The sequence below is a fragment of the Poecile atricapillus genome, chromosome W (assembly GCF_030490865.1).
Source record: "Poecile atricapillus isolate bPoeAtr1 chromosome W, bPoeAtr1.hap1, whole genome shotgun sequence".
In the NCBI taxonomy this organism is placed as follows: domain Eukaryota; kingdom Metazoa; phylum Chordata; class Aves; order Passeriformes; family Paridae; genus Poecile; species Poecile atricapillus.
In genome coordinates, this window is record NC_081288.1 from 89,618,711 (window position 1) to 89,636,078 (window position 17,368).

A 17,368-nucleotide genomic window follows, 5' to 3' on the forward strand; every position below is an offset into this window, starting at 1 on the left:
AAGGTAGAAAGAATCAAGCACTGGGTTCATAACATGCAGGTAAAACTGCCGTAGTGACAAAACCATCAAACACACATCAAACACAGCAGAAACAAGACTGACTAACACCGTGTAGGTTTTTTTATGTATCAATCCTATTGTTTTAGGTAAAGAATATGATTTTCTAAGAGGATACTATTTATTGGATCTAGATGAGGATGATAAATAATTGCATATTTATAATAATAATAATAGAAACTATATTCTTATCCTCTGGGAAGGGGAATGTGGTCTTCAATTTAGTGCAAGGTTTTTTGCAGATTACAGAATTTAACTTCTATAACAGCTTGTTTGCTAACACCAGTTCTGTGCAGAGCTTTAGTCAGCAATTTGACAAAAATCTGGTAATACATGGTAAAGATAAAGGGAACGGTAGTGGGATGGATATAAGAATCCATCTTTACTCCTCAAATATCTACCTTTAGGAACAGACTAGCTATACACAATTTAACTCTGCAAATGGAAATTTTAGCAAATGCAATTCATTTGGGGTTTACTGAAATAAATGAACAATTGCAAGCCATGACTAAAATGACCTTACAAAACAGATTGGCTTCAGACCTATTGCTGTTGCATGAACATGGAATATGTGGATACTTAAATTTAAACAATACTTGTGTGCACATTATGAATGTGACTGTTAAATTGGATGACCAGGTAGAAAGGATAAAATAGGTTGCTGCATCTAGCAGAGAATTAAGGGCAGGATTAAAAAACAACTGGTTAAATAAAATATTTAAAGGATTTGGATTTTCTCCGAGTGGTTGGTTGGCCTCACATTTGCAAAGTATAATTGTGATCATAGTAATAATTGTGATTATGTTACTTGCTTTAACAAAATTCAACAAGCTGCATAAAAAATATGATTGCTAATGCAACGTGAGGAACTTAGATGATGTTAGTAAAAAAGCAAAGTCAGGCTTATGAAGGTTTGAAGGGAAGACAAAGCTTCACAAGTCTCAAAGGGGAGGGATGTTACCAGATGATAAATTGTCTACATCTGATGAGATAACACAATGCTTATTCTTCAAAAACCACTGGCCTATGGAACTGCACAATGCCCATTGTGTAAGGAGAACTGGAAGTTCACCAGACCCAGTGTTCTGCCAACTTTACCAGGTCAACTATAACATTGGGGTCCCCTGACCACTAAGAATGCATTCATAAAAGGGAGAGAAAATATGTTAACAATTTTGGGGAAATGATAATCATATATATGCTTATTCTGAGACAATCAATGAATATGTATGTAAAATACAGAAGCTTTCCTGTATTCAGCATGAACGATTTTTGGAGGCGATATCCCCTTGTGCATCCGGCCAAATAAAGAATGCTTGCTTCTTAATGCTACATTGGTATTAAGGAGTTGGGGGGGGTTTTCCCAAATTTTTGGTAATACAGGAAGCAGAAGAGCAACATAATCCTTAGCCATTGATGCACACAAACTGGTGTGGATATCAACCCACTTTATTATGTTGTATTAATGTATTGATGACATATCACCATTCTGTAGCCTTTGCTTGACAGGGTAATGCCTGGCAGAGGAGCAAAGCAAGCTGGCTCTTCAATAGCCCCCAAATTAATCCTCAGATGTATAAAGGGAAGCTCTAAAAGAGCTTCCATATCTTACCATAGCTTTAAGTTCAGACAAAAAATAAATAGCAGTAGAGAAACCATGATTAGCAGAGTAAATACTGTAAGTGTAGCTGAGTGTCAATCAAGATTATAACATAGAGATAGATTTACAGCCTCTGGCCATATTAATTTAATGCCTAGTAACATGCCTATGCTGTTAATTTCTTTGCATGAACATTAGGATGATGCCAAATATGTTTTGTCTGCCCTACAACATCAGGGCTTGCAAAACAGTCTAAAATATTTGCCTATTGTCCTGGTTGGAGATAAATTTGGGAGGAAACATCCAAAAGGTGTCTCCTCTGAAAAGGCAGATTCCAGCAGCCCCTCCCCCAACCGCTTCATGAATTAAAAAAAGGAGAGCCCACATGTCTCTGTGTTGCCCAGGCTATGCTGCAGTGGCTAAAATGCACAATCCCCCTACTGACCACCACGGGAGCTTTGACCTGCTCCTTTCCACTTTCTCAAGATTAAGTCTCATGCTTTACCAACTGAGCTAGCCGGGTCCACTTTCTCAAGCCCATGAGAAAGACATGCCGAGACAAAGGAATCCGGGGGAGGAAGTGAAGCTTCTGCACACAAAACTGCACGTTGAAAAAGCATTCTACCACTTCCCTCCACCTTTCACTCTTAAAGGCATGATGTCTTAAGTTTTAACTTTCATATTTTTCAGATTCTGTACTGCATTAGTATGTGACTGAACTTCATATAAAGTGTTAGCAAGTTCTCTTCATGGGGTAGTTAGACAAAACAATCCTTTTCCAGCCCAAGAACCAAGGACACTGTTGCAGCTTCAGGCTAAAAAGGTATAAACAATGGCAAATTGAGGCGAGCAATCTGGTAGGATGGGACCTCATGACCTGAAGCTGTAATTGGAAAATTAACCCCAATATGTAAATGGACAAAAACTTATAAAAGTGTGAAAACTCGTGACTGGTCATGCATCTTGCATCCATCTTGGGTAGAGCTACGGCCGGGCTCTTGTACTGCCCAAGGTGTATCCTGTAAAGGCCTTTTAATAAATACTTACTTTATTCCTTTAACTCTGTCCAGGCTCTGTTCCATGTAGCCTCTTTAGGCATCAGGCACAAGACTTATATCTGGACCAAAAAGACAGACAATGGGGCTACCAGACCATACAGTCACCCTAAGACACCTATGTACAAAGATGCGATAGCATAATAAGATTTTTCACTTAGATAAAATTCATGTTGTTATTCTCCCATGGGTACACATCCTTTAATGTCTGTTAAACTAGATACCTGCTGAAAATGAAATTTGTGAACAAGATGAAAGATTTGAAAATTTTACTTTCCAAATCTGCAATCCTAGAGACTGTAAGAAAAGACCAGTATTGACAAACGTACTCAGAAGTATTCCAAAATGTAGAGATAGTTTATTTTCCCATAGCAGGCCTCACAGTGCTGTGCTTTCTATTGGCAGCTGGAAAGGTGTTGATAACGCACCAGTGTTTTGGTTACTGCTGAGCAGCGCTGTCACAGCATCAGTGCTGTCTCTCAACATTACCTACCTCCCCCCCCCCCCCACACCCTCCATCAAGAGGTCCGGAGTGGGCAAGATCCTGGGAGGGGACATGACTAGGCCAGCTGACCTAAAATGACCAAAGAGGTATTCCATACCATATGATATCAGCTCAGATATAAAAGCTAAGGGAGGGAGGAAGGACAGGGGGGGCATTTGTTATTTACAATGTTTTCCTTCCTGAGCCACTGCTATGCATGCTGAAGCCCTGCTTCCTGGGAAGTGGCTGAAGAAAGCTTGCCAATGCGAAGTGGAGAATAATTTATTTTCCCCTTTGCTTACGTGTGGGCAATTTTTTTTTTCTTTATTAAACTGCCTTACCTCAATCTACTAGCTATTTTCCATCTTATTTTCTATCCCCTGTCTCACTGGGAAGGGGATCGATAGAGTGGCTTGGTGGGCACCTGGTGTCCAGTCAAGATCAGCCCCGTACAGTCCTTTTTGGCACTCAATGTGGAGCCCGAATCCATGACCTTAAGAGTCTTATGATCTACCGATTCAGCTAGCCAACCAAATTTTAATGATAATTCTTAAATATGTGATTCACAGAGGTGAAGGGTGGAATATATTGGGTTTGCGTGGCCAAGCTTTCGTAGCTGGGGGGCTACAGGGGTGGTTTCTGTGAGGAGCTGCTAGAAGCTTCTTCCATGTCTGGCGGAGCCAATCCCTGGGGGCTTCAAAGACAGATGTGCCTCTGATCATTGCTGGGCCAGTTAGCAATGGTGGTAATGCCTCTGTGATAACATATTTAAGAAGAAAGAAAAAAAAGTTATTGCGCAGTTGTAATTGCAGCCAGAGAAGAGTGGAGTGAGAATATATGAATATGCAAGAGGAACAACTATGCACACACCAAGGTCAGTGAAGAATGAGGGAGAGGAGATGCTCCAGACACCAGAGCTGAGATTGCTTTGCAGCCTGTGGTGAAGACCATGGTGAAGCAGCTGCCCCCCTGCATCCCATGGAGATCCATGGGGATGCAGAGATCCACCTGCAGCCCATGGAAGAGACCCATGCTGGAGCAGGTAGATGCCTGAGAGGAGGCTGTGACTCTGTGGGAGGCCCATGGAGAGAGGAGCCCCTGATGGAGCAGCCTGTCCTTGAAGGACTGCACCCCATGGAAGAGTGGGTTGATGCTGGCTGGATTCCAGGCACCCACCAAAGCTGCTCTTTATCACTCCCCTGCTGCAGCTGGACGGGAGAGAAAATATAACAATGGGTTCATATGTTGACATAAGGACCTGGAGAGATCTCTCACCAAATAATGTCACAGGCAAAACAGCCTAGAATTGGAGATATTAATTGAATTTATTACTAACAAAATCAGAGCAGGATGAGAAGTAAAATAAAACCTTAAAAACACCTTACCCCCACATCTCCCTCCTTCCCAGCTCTACTTCTTACCCCAGTGGCACAGAGAGACAGGGAATGGGGGTTATGGTCAGTTCATCACTCGTGGCTTCTCCTGCTGCTCAGGGAGAGGAATCGTTCCCCTGCTCCACTGTGGGGTCCCTCCCACAGGAGATAGCTCTCTGTAAACTTCTCTGACATGGCTCCATCTCACAAGCAACAGCTCTTTGAGAACTGCTGCAACATACGTCCATCCTACAGGCAACAGTACCCCTCAAACTGCTGCAACATGGATCACTCTTCCTCAGGGTACAGTCCATCAAGAACAGACTGCTCCAGAGAGGTCTCTCTCCACGGGCCTCCCATGGGGTCAAAGCCTCCTCTCAGGCATCCACCTGCTCTGGCGTGGGTCTCCTCCATGGGCTGCAGGGGGACAGCTGCTTCACCATGGTCTTCACCACAGGCTTCAGGGCAATCTCAGCTCTGGCACCTGGAGCAGCTCTTCCCCCTCCTTTTCCGCTGACCTTGGTGTCCCCATAGTTGCTCCTCTCATGTATTCTCACTCTGCTCTTCTCTGGCCACAATTACAACTGCACAATAACTTTTTTCTTTCTTCTTAAATATGTTATCATAGAGGTGTTACCACCATTGCTAATTGGCCCAGCCTTGACCAGAGGCACATCCATCCTTGGAGCTGCCAGGGATTGACTCTGCCAGACATGGAGGAAGCTTCTAGCAACTTCTCACAAAAGTCACCCCTGTAGCCCCACAGCTACCAAAACCAGGCCATGCAAACCAAATAAAATGCTAAGCTCACTTACCAGCACCTTTTTACCCATCATGTTTATCTGATGCTGGTCTGTCCAATTTTCTAATGTGCAGATGGAATATGGGAAGAATTACTGCTTGTATTTTAAAGAAATAAAGTGAGAATGAAAAAAAAGATACACACAGACAATTCCAATACTTAGATTATGACCTGTTTGTGATCAAATTAAGTTTACATTTAAATATGAAATATCAGAAATTAATTGTATAGGTTTAAGTTTAATTGTAACTTGCTTACAGCTTGGCATGAGTGCACCCTTCTCAAAGCTTAGGATCAGTGAACTTTAAATGAACACTTAGCATCGATGGCTAAACAGGGGAGGAAACAAAGGCTGCATACATTCAGATAAGGGTTGAGACCCTGGAGGCCCCCAAGGCTGGCCCAAGCTGGAAGATAAGAGCAGTTAATGGCCTGCCCATGTGGACATGGGGAAAGAATCCAGTGATGTGTTAGAAGACCCCAGACCATAAATTGCCATTGGACCAAGAGATGCGTGCAGGCTGCGTGACAATCAGGTGCACAGACTGTAAGGGTATAAAGATCCAGGAATTTCTTTGTTCAGGGTCCTTCTCTGGAGGCACTCAACTCGAGCTGAAATAAACTAACTCTGCCTTAGAACCCAGGCTCCAACGTCTTCTTTAGCAGACCAGTTTACTAGCTGGTGGCATGGGTTGTCATAATCAATCATTCAGTAACAAGCTTAGCTAATTTTCATTAAAAAAACCCAAAAATCAACAACAAAACCCCAGACCTAAGTTCCAAGTAGTAATTAAAAGGAAACAAAAAAGAAAAAATAAATAAGAAAATTAGTGTCAAAAATACATTACAAGAATTGTTATCAATTTTTATTAGTTATATTTTGGAAGAAATGTCAGACCTTTTTAATAAGCACCAGTACTATTTTTTTTTTGCAAAATCCACTTAGGGAGCTTTTAAAGCTGTATAAACTAAAAATACTGAAAGCAAAAAAGGGAGTGACACCTACTGTGATGTTGGAACAAATGTCAGAGGAAGAGAATTTAACCAAACCTGTATCAGCACTCAATTCCTCTAGCAGCCCTCTGGTTCTCCAGGTAGATCCTGAGTCTTGATTTCCTAAAGAATTATTGTGCTCTTGAACTACTGCAGCTGCCAACAGATTGTCCACATTCACCACTTCTGGGTCTGAGTTTGTGTCTGATATATCATAGTGAGCTATAACTGGAGGTCCATCTGCAGAAGGAGAGAAAAGCAACACAGATTAGAAATCTGCATACTGTGAAAACTTCCTCTAAAAGTACAATTATTTAAGGGTTAATACAATCTCCTACATGAAGCTTATAGTTTATAGTGATACATTATATGAATCATTAAACTTCAGTTAATGAACACAGTCTGAAATTAGAGACATTTTAACCTTTACATACACAGAAAACACAAATGTAAGAAAAACACATTTATGAAATTATCACTTATTTGTATATTATCTTTTACATTAACATATCAACGCCTCCATATATGATGGCATTATATTTACAATTTTAAAAGGATAAACTTCAGTTTAAAATAAAAAATAAGATACAGGACATTAAATTTGGCAAGACAAAATATTTATCTAGAGAATTTTACATAAGTCAAGTGAGAGCTTACATTACATTATGGTTGATTGAATAAAACTAACTTTTTGATATAACTGATCCAGTGACAATAAATTTAACATTAGGCAACTTTCCTTTCATAACATTTACCTGTCAAGGGCAGGGAAATTTTTCAAAGTGGCAGTGTTTTTTGGTGTTGTTTTTTTAAAACTGAGGATAATAAGAAACAAAACTATCATGTGCAGTGATAAATATGTTTTTAATTCAATAGGATTACCATATGCATTTTTGGCCACCAAAGTGAAGAAGGAAAGGGAGAGAGAAAATAGCTTACATGATTCTGAAATCTGTTCTTGAGAAATAACAAAAAGCTATTTTTGGTCTATTTTGTTAGGATCAACTATATTCTTTGTGATGAATTAAAATCACATATAATTAAAAAGCATGGTAGAAACGAAAGAGGCTCAGAAAAAAAGTCAAATTAAAGACAAAGATTAATGTGGAAGCAGAGAGAATGGAAAAATAATCCTAAAAGGATGTGCAGTTTAACTCAAATTGTTCATGCCAGCTACAGCTTATTGACTCATAGTGGATGAAAGTGGTTGGAGTTGGCCCCACTTGGGCCCCCACTTGGGCCAAGACTTCATCAACAAAATCAAGGACGAATTAGAAAAAAGTTTCAATTTTAATTCTCTTAAAAGCTGTTTTTCCTGAGGTTTTTAGGGTGTTGGGGGTTTTTGTTTTGTTTAGGTGTTTTTTGGGGATTTTTTTTTCCTGTTTTGGTTTTGTTTAGTTTGGGTTTTTTGTAACTCGGTGCCTGAGACATAATTCAACTCACTATTTTCAGAAGTGCCTATTTTGTGATCAGCAACACACTTCATGGAAGAGTGACCATATTGTTTAAGTCATACTAAAGATCAGTATTGCAACAAGGTATGAAGAAATTCACAAAATATTTCTAATCAGACCTGCCTCCAAAACAACAATTTCATAAAATGGTGTTATATTAGAAACTTAAAACAGACCTGACTAAAATAAATGGGTAGTTAAATGCCAATGTATTAAAGATCAAACTGTTTGCAACACGAAAAGCTGATTATTATGACTGGAAAAGAAGTCATGATAATTAACTGAAAGGAAATCTTTGTCTTTTTAAAAGACAATTAAAAACTAACGGAAGACCAAGTTCAAAATTAAGCGGGCTGATGTTCAGTTAATTATTTGTGACAGCCGATGATTAAATTACATGCATAAGCTACAACTGGACTGAATCAGAGAGTCATGTTGTCTTTCAGTATTATCATTAGAGTTCAACGTGAACATATATAACGTGAGCTATAAAAATAAACAGTCGAGTGGAGAAGATACTAGGGTCAAGTACAATATTGACTATTTGCCTATTTTTTCAATAGGTTATCTAAAATTTCAGGAGCTATATACTGTTCTTTGAGGTCTTTGTTTCTCTCACTTATTCAGATCTCCAAAAGCAGAAGTGAACTTGGAATTTTAGATAGACATCTACACAAAATTGCATTGGGACAAAAGGCACCAATAGTCTCAAGTCAAAATTGTACCACTCCTACATGTATAATCATGCAAAAATGTATAATAAATGTATATACATGCAGAGTGATATTCTCATCACATACCCATAGAAATAACTTGTGTGAAAGTCTTCATCAGTAGGAAATACAAGCATAAACTTGTTATCTGAAGCTCCACTCTTGTATCTTCCACACTTCCAAACAGAACACCGTATAACTTCGCTTCAATTTAGTATACATCAAACAGACAAAAATATTTTCAATATCATTTACATACTGTAATTACATTTGTCAGTGTAAAAGCCACCAATTTAACAATCTGGAAAAAAACAAGCTGCTTATTTACAAAGCAATCACAGCAGAGATCTATTTTTTTCTCAGCCTTGCCTTACGGAATCATATTTGAAAACAAAAGGGCCCGACACCAGTTTTAATCATATCTATCACCAGTAAATGACCAACAAAGACGAGATAATAGCCACGATGTTGCAAGAAATCCCTAGATTCTCAGCATGTATAAAAGAAGAAATAAATAATAAATGCCTATGTGTGTTTAAAAAGGCCTAAACAATAAGTTGTAGAGAACTACAACTAGATACAAGTTGTAGCAAAGGCATATAAAAAAACCCTCTGTTCCCAAAAGTCTGTTTCCTTTTCAGTGCTATAAGGATGGGACAGGAGCAGTTAAATTTGTAAATAAATAATACTTCCCTAGCCAACTACGTGATCACCTGGTGATGTGATGCAAAGTTTATGTGTGGTACCAAGAAATAAGGACAATTGGCTTCAGCTAGGAAATAAAGTGAAAAAATGCTTTCAGGTTGAAAAGGTAAAAGGATTAACTAAAAGCAAAATGGAACTTCATAATCTTTTATTTGCAATAGAGCCACTCCTTGCAATTAATTATTGTAATGGGATTTCAACAGATAGAAAAACACACCAAAACAAACCATGCCAGAATCAAAACTTAATGTAGCACAATTAGGAGGTTCCCTGATCAGTAATTGAAACAATCTATTTAAGAAAAATCATGTCTTTTGAGAAGGCATGGTGATGCTGCTTTGGGGTTTGTCTTTTTCTCTTTTATATGTTTTCTATATTCTTCGCACATATATTTGTAGCTCTGTAGTCTACTGTATTAGTGACTAGTTTTCCCAGTACTTTTCCATGGCCTTTCCTTAAGCAGAAAGACAAAACAAATTCCAGAGCTCCAAGAGTACAAGGCCCCGTGCTATCTTGGTTCTTCCTGGGAACCAAGGCTGAGAATAACTCTTTGAGATAGATTTTCATGGACAAAGTACAGCCAGTGCCAAGGAGGGGACTCCAGAGAAGGGGCCTGACCTGGGGGAGAACTGCATCACCACTTGTCCTCCTAATTGGTGCTTTTTATCAATTATGCTAATTTCCTAAAACCTATAAATACGTACTCATCCCTGGGGGTGGGGGGGGTGGGGGTTTGTGGACACCTTTCCATAACTGCCCCTGAAGACCTTCAAATAAAGATCTGGTGTTATATTACCTCCTTATTAAAATGATCTCAAGTTTCATTTCCAGGTTGGGAAAAAGGCAACAAAGGTAACTGGAAGATGTACATATCCCTGGTGATAAGCTATAATTGACTTCTAAAACAATAAATGCTTGAAAAAGGCAAAGATGAAAGTTAGTAAATACCAGCAACAAAATACAGCTGTTGACATTTAATGTTAATAGGGGGAGGGAAAGACTGCATTTTTTATTTTTAAAAAATTCGGAGGCAGTTGTCAGCATGGGGTCAATTTTTCCAAGTGTCCAATTCTCCCTTAATTTACACATCAAAACTAACTCCACTCAGGACAACTAAATCAGAAGTCACATGCACAAAAATTCATGTCTACGCATATCAACCTTCATTTTAAGCTGGCAACATAGAAAAGTCAATAATTTCTTATCTGCTATCTGCTCCCATGTTTTTCATAGAGCCACATCTCAACATTCAGTGGTAAACTGTGTTGTAAGATCCACGCTCTTATTATCCCTTATTTCATTATAATGGCAGCACAAGGAAAAAGGGAAAATCAACAGTAAAATCTCATCTATAGGTTAAAAGCAGTGATTCTATAAGCACTATACTTTTACACTGCAACAGCTGTGTATCAATGCACAGGAAACAAAAAGATATTAGCTAGCAGAATTTGAATGGAGAGTTTACACCTTTAAATCTATGTAGACAGGCTGAGAGTTGGGGTTGTTCTGCCTGGAGAAGGCTCCAGGGAGACCTTGGAGCACCTTCGACTACCTAAAGGAGTACTACAAAAGAGCTGGAGAGGGACTTTGGACAAGGGCATGGAGGGATAGGAAAAGGGGGAATGGCTTCAAAATGACAGAGGGCAGGGTTAGATTAGATATTGGACAGGAATTGACTTTGAGGGTGGTGAGGCACTTGCACAGGTGTGCTGTGGGGAAGCTGTGGATTCCCCATCCCTGGCAGTGTTCAAGGCCAGGTTGGATGGGGCTTCAAACAACCTGTTCTAGTGAAAGGTGTCCCTGCCCGTGGCAGAGGGGTTGGAACTAGATGATCTTTAAGGTCCCTTACAACACAAACCATTCCATGAGACTGACTCTAATTCACTACTTTAGCTTTCTTAAATTTAAGCAAGTTCTGCCAAGCTCATCATCACCTAAACTCCCTCCTACTGTAGCCAGAGATAAATTGTTCAGAGTAAAGTAATCCCAGTCTGGAAATTGCAGCCTGGAGCATCACCATCTCCCCTCCTTCCCCAGTAAACACAAAGACCTTAGGCAGCCATCTTAGCCAAGGCACCTAACTTTTACATCTCTCAAGTTCAGCAAGATTAATTCCAGCTTTAGGGATGGGATTTAAACTTCACTGTTTTCTCTACATGTAGAGGAAAAAGACTGATACCTCCAGAAGAGTATTCCGATTAAAATAATTTCAAAATTAGGAGTCTAATTTTGGTGGTCTGAATTGCCCTCTGGAGTCGTCAATGTGTTTACAATGAAGGGGACGCGGAGCCTTTTTAGGTGTAAATATCACACTAAGCTTTAAAACACACATAACAGGTACAACAATATTAGCAATAATAATTACAGCACTTTACTCTCACAGAAAGCTTTCCATTAGAGGATCTCAAAGATCTCTGAGGTGCTTATTAACCTTCTTTTGCCTATGGGGGAAACTGAGGCAAGAAGAGATTCGCAGCTTGCTCAAGGCTAACAAGCAGAAGAGCTCAGCTTTGGTGTAAACAATACTCCCCTCAAATTACTGAGGAGTTTAAAAATAGTGTTTAGGAATGTTTTCATGAAATGTGCAAAAGCTAAAAAGGTGACACACAGAGGCACCTAAGTAATTGAAAGCTCAAGAGGACACAGCTTCTTCCAGTCTCACCTCTACATCTTTACTGTGAATATAGGTACTGCTTTGTCTCAATCTCTCAAACTAAATTGGATGTATTTTTATACAACAAAAGGAAATACTGAAACATTTTAAAATAATAGGAGTTAATGCCCTCAATTACACTTGGCATTTACATTTAAGAGAAAACTCCATTTACTTCAGGATTACACAAAACATGCAATGGCATCTAAGGCCTATATAAATTTTAAGATCAGATGATCATTACAGTAATTGAAATATTTTGTGTGCCAAAACCTAGAAGATTCATTTTAAATGACTTGCCAAACTATTTTTACAGTAGACACATCAGTAACTTTGATCCAAACAGAAAATCTTCATATACAAGACTACAGGCTAACAGCCTTTTTGTTTAGATAATCAATATCCCCGGTTATTATTTAAAACATGACCTAGAGCTGGTCTTTCATAAAGTATGTTCAGTTCAAATGGCATAAACTATCTGAACCCTAAAAGAGTTCCCATGAAGGGATGAGGGGCAGGATCTGTGCTTTTTTAATGTTGTTTTAGCAATATGAAACACTTTATTATTATGTTTATTTATTTATTTATTTATTTATTTATTTATTTGAGGTTACAGTAGTTACATTTCAAAATTTTGGAGTTAGGCAAAGAATACATTGTAAATACATTAAAAAATAGTGTAACAGCATTCCCTCCACAATCACTAAGTGAACTTTATTGGTGAACCAACTTTCCTCCCATTTTCCTTAATTTTACACAGTAAAGGTTTTGTGTTTCTTTTTTTAACCATAATAAAATAATAAAATCAAAACATTATCAGATGAGTATCTGTTCTCAGACTGGATAATTTTTAATATATCACATCAAAAGACATCTCAAAAAATCAAGTCTTGCTGATCAACATTAATTCTTTCAGGCGATGACTAAATGGAAAATATCTTGGTTTTGTTTCATCAAATTATATAGAAAGTTATAATAAAGTCTTTTTCATAGTGTCTTAAGCAAAGGCACATGGAATATGGCTGTGTATTGAAATTATCGGGAAGTGGCCTCTATTTCTCATTACAGGATTTATTTACCCTGATGCCATCTAATGATTTATTAATTATGGAAACAGATATATTAGACAGATCTCTTCCCCAGTTTTACTTGCAAAAGTCTATCAGGAGGCTTTTGGAAACCATCACACCATACACTCTTACATAGCCATGGCAGTTAAAAGAAAAATTCCGCATAAATACAACTTACATTAGGAAAAGGGAGCAAGCACACACCCCATACACACCCCTTCAGAAATCATTGCATTTTTGCAAATACAAACTGAACTTTCCCATGGAAAGACTGATACAGCCTTGATGCAAAGCTTTTGATGTTCCAGACTAATCCATTGCTCCCATCAGTCTGTGAGATTTAAGAGTGCTTGAAATAGCTTCTAACTTAATAAGCCAATTTTCCATGTGCTTCCATTTTGATGATCTAACACTATGAGACTAACAAAATTTGTGAGAGACTGGTTTCTAGTTTCATGTTTTCAAGGTACTGTCCATCTCTATCAGTCAGCCCAAATATTTTAGTTTTTACAGTACAAATTACACAGTGCATTTGTTCTACTGCTTCCAAATGTAACTGCAGTGGTCACAGTGCAGACTCCAATTATTTTAGAAACATCTACTCAACTGGTCTGATTTACACACCCTCATCAGGCAAAGACTCCCCTGAGATTCATCTGAAGGATCTGACCAAAAACTACAGAATAAGTTTAATTTCTAATGAGATGAAATGCTAGCCCCATTAAAACCAATAGAAAACTACTAATATCAATAGGGCTAGAATTTAGTTTCTTAACACACTAGGAATATCATTTTTTAAAAAAAGAGATTTACAGTATGTGAATACAGGAAGAAACAAAATATATTAACAAGAGAAATCAGTGAAAGTAAGCACATTTCAATTTGTAAAATAACTACCAGATATAATCCTGTTTCATTGAAGTTAAAATTGGTCCTCCAGTCTTAACTCTGGCAGCTCAGATAAAATAATCTAACTATCCTGCAAAAACACCAAAAGACACTGTGAACTTAAAAAAATAGAGATGTATATTTCTGCCTGAATTATTTTATCATAATACTGTTAAAAATAATACTGAAGCGTAGTATATATGAAAGGTTTAAGATATTTTTCTTTTTTTCCTTGCTCAGTTATTTTTTGCAATGGAAAAACTGAAAAAAAGTTTCATTGCCTTTACTTCAATATTTTTTTCTAAATAAAACCTGAGAATTCAGATGTTTGAAGCAAAATCCCAAATATTCAGATTTTAAAAAAGTGTGAAGAGTGCAACTTCCTAAAGACCTTGCTTGCCAAACCCCACTTGAGGGAGGGAAGCAGCACAAATGCCTGAGAAAGAACATGCAGCCAAGCCTGCAAAACCACTGCACATTAAAGCCCCTGGACTTCCAAAGATTCCTAAAAAGAGTCAAATTATAGGAGAAAATCCTATAATGTTTCATTTACTGAGCTGTCAGTTTGACATTTAGAGACATTTAAATAAAGCCTTTATATAAAGGCTTTTTTCTTTTGCACAGGAAGTTGTGTTTCACCTGCTGCTAAATCCTAACTCCACAGTAGTATGGGTGTTGCATTACTCCTATGCTGAAACAGCTGCCACATTAGAAAACATGTAATTCAATATTAAAAATTAGAACATAGTAACAGGTTGCCCAGAGAAGTTGTGAATCCACATCCCAGGAAGTGTTCAAGACCAGGCTGGATGAGGCTTGGAGCCACCGGGTCTAGTGGAAAGTGTCCCTGTCCATGGTAGTGGGCTTGGAACTAGATGGTCTTTAAGGTCCCTTCCAACCCAAACCATTCTATGATTCTCTGACCTCTATGAATAGGCCAGTTGGGTTTAAACTGGCACCATCTTCCTGGAATTACACCAGTTTACACCAAGTGATCTTGAAACAGAGAAATTAAGAATTAGGAATTAAGCATAAAGAAATGCCTGACCAGAAGAGAGGGGGAGCTGACAAGAGCAAGAAAGGAGCGAGAGTGCAAGATAAGATAAAGAACTAGAATACACAAACAAGATGCAAAGACAAAGGCACCACAGGATAAGGGGATTCTTTGGACCCCTAAGCCAGAAAGAACAGTATCAAAGTCCAAAAGGTGGTCAAATCAAAGGACTAAAAGGAACATGCGTGAGAAGACAAGGTGAAAGTTCAGCCAAGGAGAAAATTGCTGACCTCATCCCAAAGACCCCCAGACGACCACCGAACTGACCAAAAACGACCAGTGCGCAGCTGCAAAGGGGCGTGGAGCTAATTTTAATATGAAGCAAGGAAAGGCGGGGTTAAGAAATGAATATGTATTAGGCGTATTGTATAACCACAGTTTGTAAAGCATAAAAAGAGAAAGCCAAATCTCAGAAGTGTGCATGCTTTCAGAGGAGATATCCCCCATGCACCTCAGCGCTGAGTAAATTCATACCTACTCTTATAACTACTCTGCGAGTTATAGAGTTTTTCTATCTGCATATCAATCTGACTCAATGTATTTAATCTTTGAAACCATAAGTAAAATTCTTTAAAGAAAATAAAGTGTTTCCTTACTCCATTCTGAAGTATAAAAGCTAGGGAAATTAGAGAAACTTTGAATTATCATCTGTGATTCTCCACATCTGTGAAAAACTACTTATTTCTCCTCTACTTGTTACTTTTGGTGGTTTTCAAGTAATTTCTTGAGATGTGAGCATAAACATACATTCAAAATGTAACTGAGCTGGAAAGTAGGAGAGTTTCCTTCTGATAATCTTAAAATAAGTCAGATTGAATGAATGAAATACAGAATGGGTGAGGTTAAAATTTATATTAAAATTTCAGCTGAAGCAATTTTAACTTCCCAAAAATTCATAGTAAAAGTTCTTTAAAAATAAGACCTTATAATGGTGTTAGGGGTTAGGTGTCCTCCTTTTAGTTCTGGCTTGCCTGTGGAATTTTTACCCATTAGTTGCAGGGAAAACCTAACTTCAGGTACCTGGTGGGTGCTTGACAAAAGACAAAGTGTTCGTCTGGGTCCAGGGGGGGAAATGGGGCAGGAAAAGGGGAGGGAGGAGACAGTTTGGCGGGCTTCTTCAGCTTGAGACAAGGACACTTTGGTGCGTAGAGCTGTTGCGGTGGGGAGAAGGGAATTTCGCCATCACCCAGACAGAACTGCTGCTGCTGCTTCTTCTCCCCTCTTCGTTGGTGGGCCTCGCATCCCCTGTCCTGCCGAGACGTATGGCACTGCCAGCCACCACCGCGGAGTTGCTGATACACCTCAGCCACCGGCCCAGGATCTCTGCTCATCCCTGCTGTTCCAGCTGAGTGTGCTCATCCCTGCTGTTCCAGCTGAGTGTTCCTCAGAGCCCTGCAGAAGCACCGGGACTGACCGCCCGAGGGGGTTTGTGAAACAAAGCCTCTCCTCCATCCCTTCCCGTCTCAGCTGAGAAGGCTGTCACGGGGTCCCTGGTTCTGTTTTGTTGCTAATGCTGTAGTTATTGTTGTTTGTTTGCCTGGTTATACTAGTAAAGAACTGTTATTCCTATCCCCAGATCTCTGCCTAAAAGCCCCTTGATTTCAGAATTATAATAATTCGCAGAGAGGGGATCTACATTTTCATTTCAGGAGAGACTCCTGCCCTCTCTAGCAGACATCTGTCTTCCAAAACCGAGACAAATGGAAATCATTACAAACATATGGTTGCATTTAATATAGCAAAAGAATTCCCAGAAGAAAAAAACCCCATAATCTGAAAATATCTATTGAGAATCTTTTCTTGAAGAGATGCTCAAGTGTCACACTGAAAATAAAGATTCATCACTACTATTTGTATCTGAAGGTTGGTTTCTTCAGGGCTCTGAATCTCTCAAATTCACAATACAAAGCAAGAAAAGAGATGTTCCTGTTTAATGGCACGGCTTGCCGAATCCTTCATCAGGTAGATTTTACTACACTTGAACAACAGAAAGGTGGGATTCCCCTCTCAGTTTGCAGAGGGAGAAATATACTGCTGCACATGGAAAACAAACTCATGGACCAGATATTCAACTGCCTAATTCAACACACACTTTTCATTTCAGAGGAGCTGATTTATGATGGCTGAAGACCTGGCTCCAGTTTTGAGGTAAGTGAACAGACTGACCAAAGAAATTAATATTTACCATTTACAACCATTGATCTTGCACAGGTGTTCTTAACACTAGATAGGTTTTATGGGGAAATTAAATTAAAATTATATCTAATATGAACTATTCCCTCAGTCTTCTGGGTACCTTGGGATAATTTTATCCTAGAAGGAGCACGACTTTAAAATCTATGCTCAACTGCTGCCATCCTCTGATTGTTCTTTCACATTCACAGTTACTTGCACTGAAATAAACAATTAACAGAAATTGATAAAATTAAAAGGTTTCAAATTTTGACTCTTACTAACCAAATCCAAA

General features: G+C 38.7%; 1 protein-coding gene across 9 annotated transcripts in view; it reads right to left on the reverse strand.

Annotated features, from left to right (window-relative positions):
• The window catches only part of LOC131591642 (protein ARK2N-like), a 108,303-nt gene that overhangs the window by 37,907 nt on the left and 53,028 nt on the right, over positions 1–17,368 (reverse strand). For 5 of the 9 annotated variants that reach the window (XM_058862559.1, XM_058862554.1, XM_058862560.1 and 2 more), the window contains exons 3-4: positions 8,619–8,735; positions 6,422–6,604 (exon numbers count right to left, since the gene is read on the reverse strand). The exons of 2 other annotated variants lie outside the window; for them this stretch is intronic. In XM_058862559.1, coding sequence (XP_058718542.1) covers positions 6,422–6,604; positions 8,619–8,735 — 300 coding nt within the window. The remainder of the gene's footprint in view (positions 1–6,421; positions 6,605–8,618; positions 8,736–17,368) is intronic. 2 more of the 9 variants (XM_058862555.1, XM_058862557.1) reach the window with 1 other exon arrangement.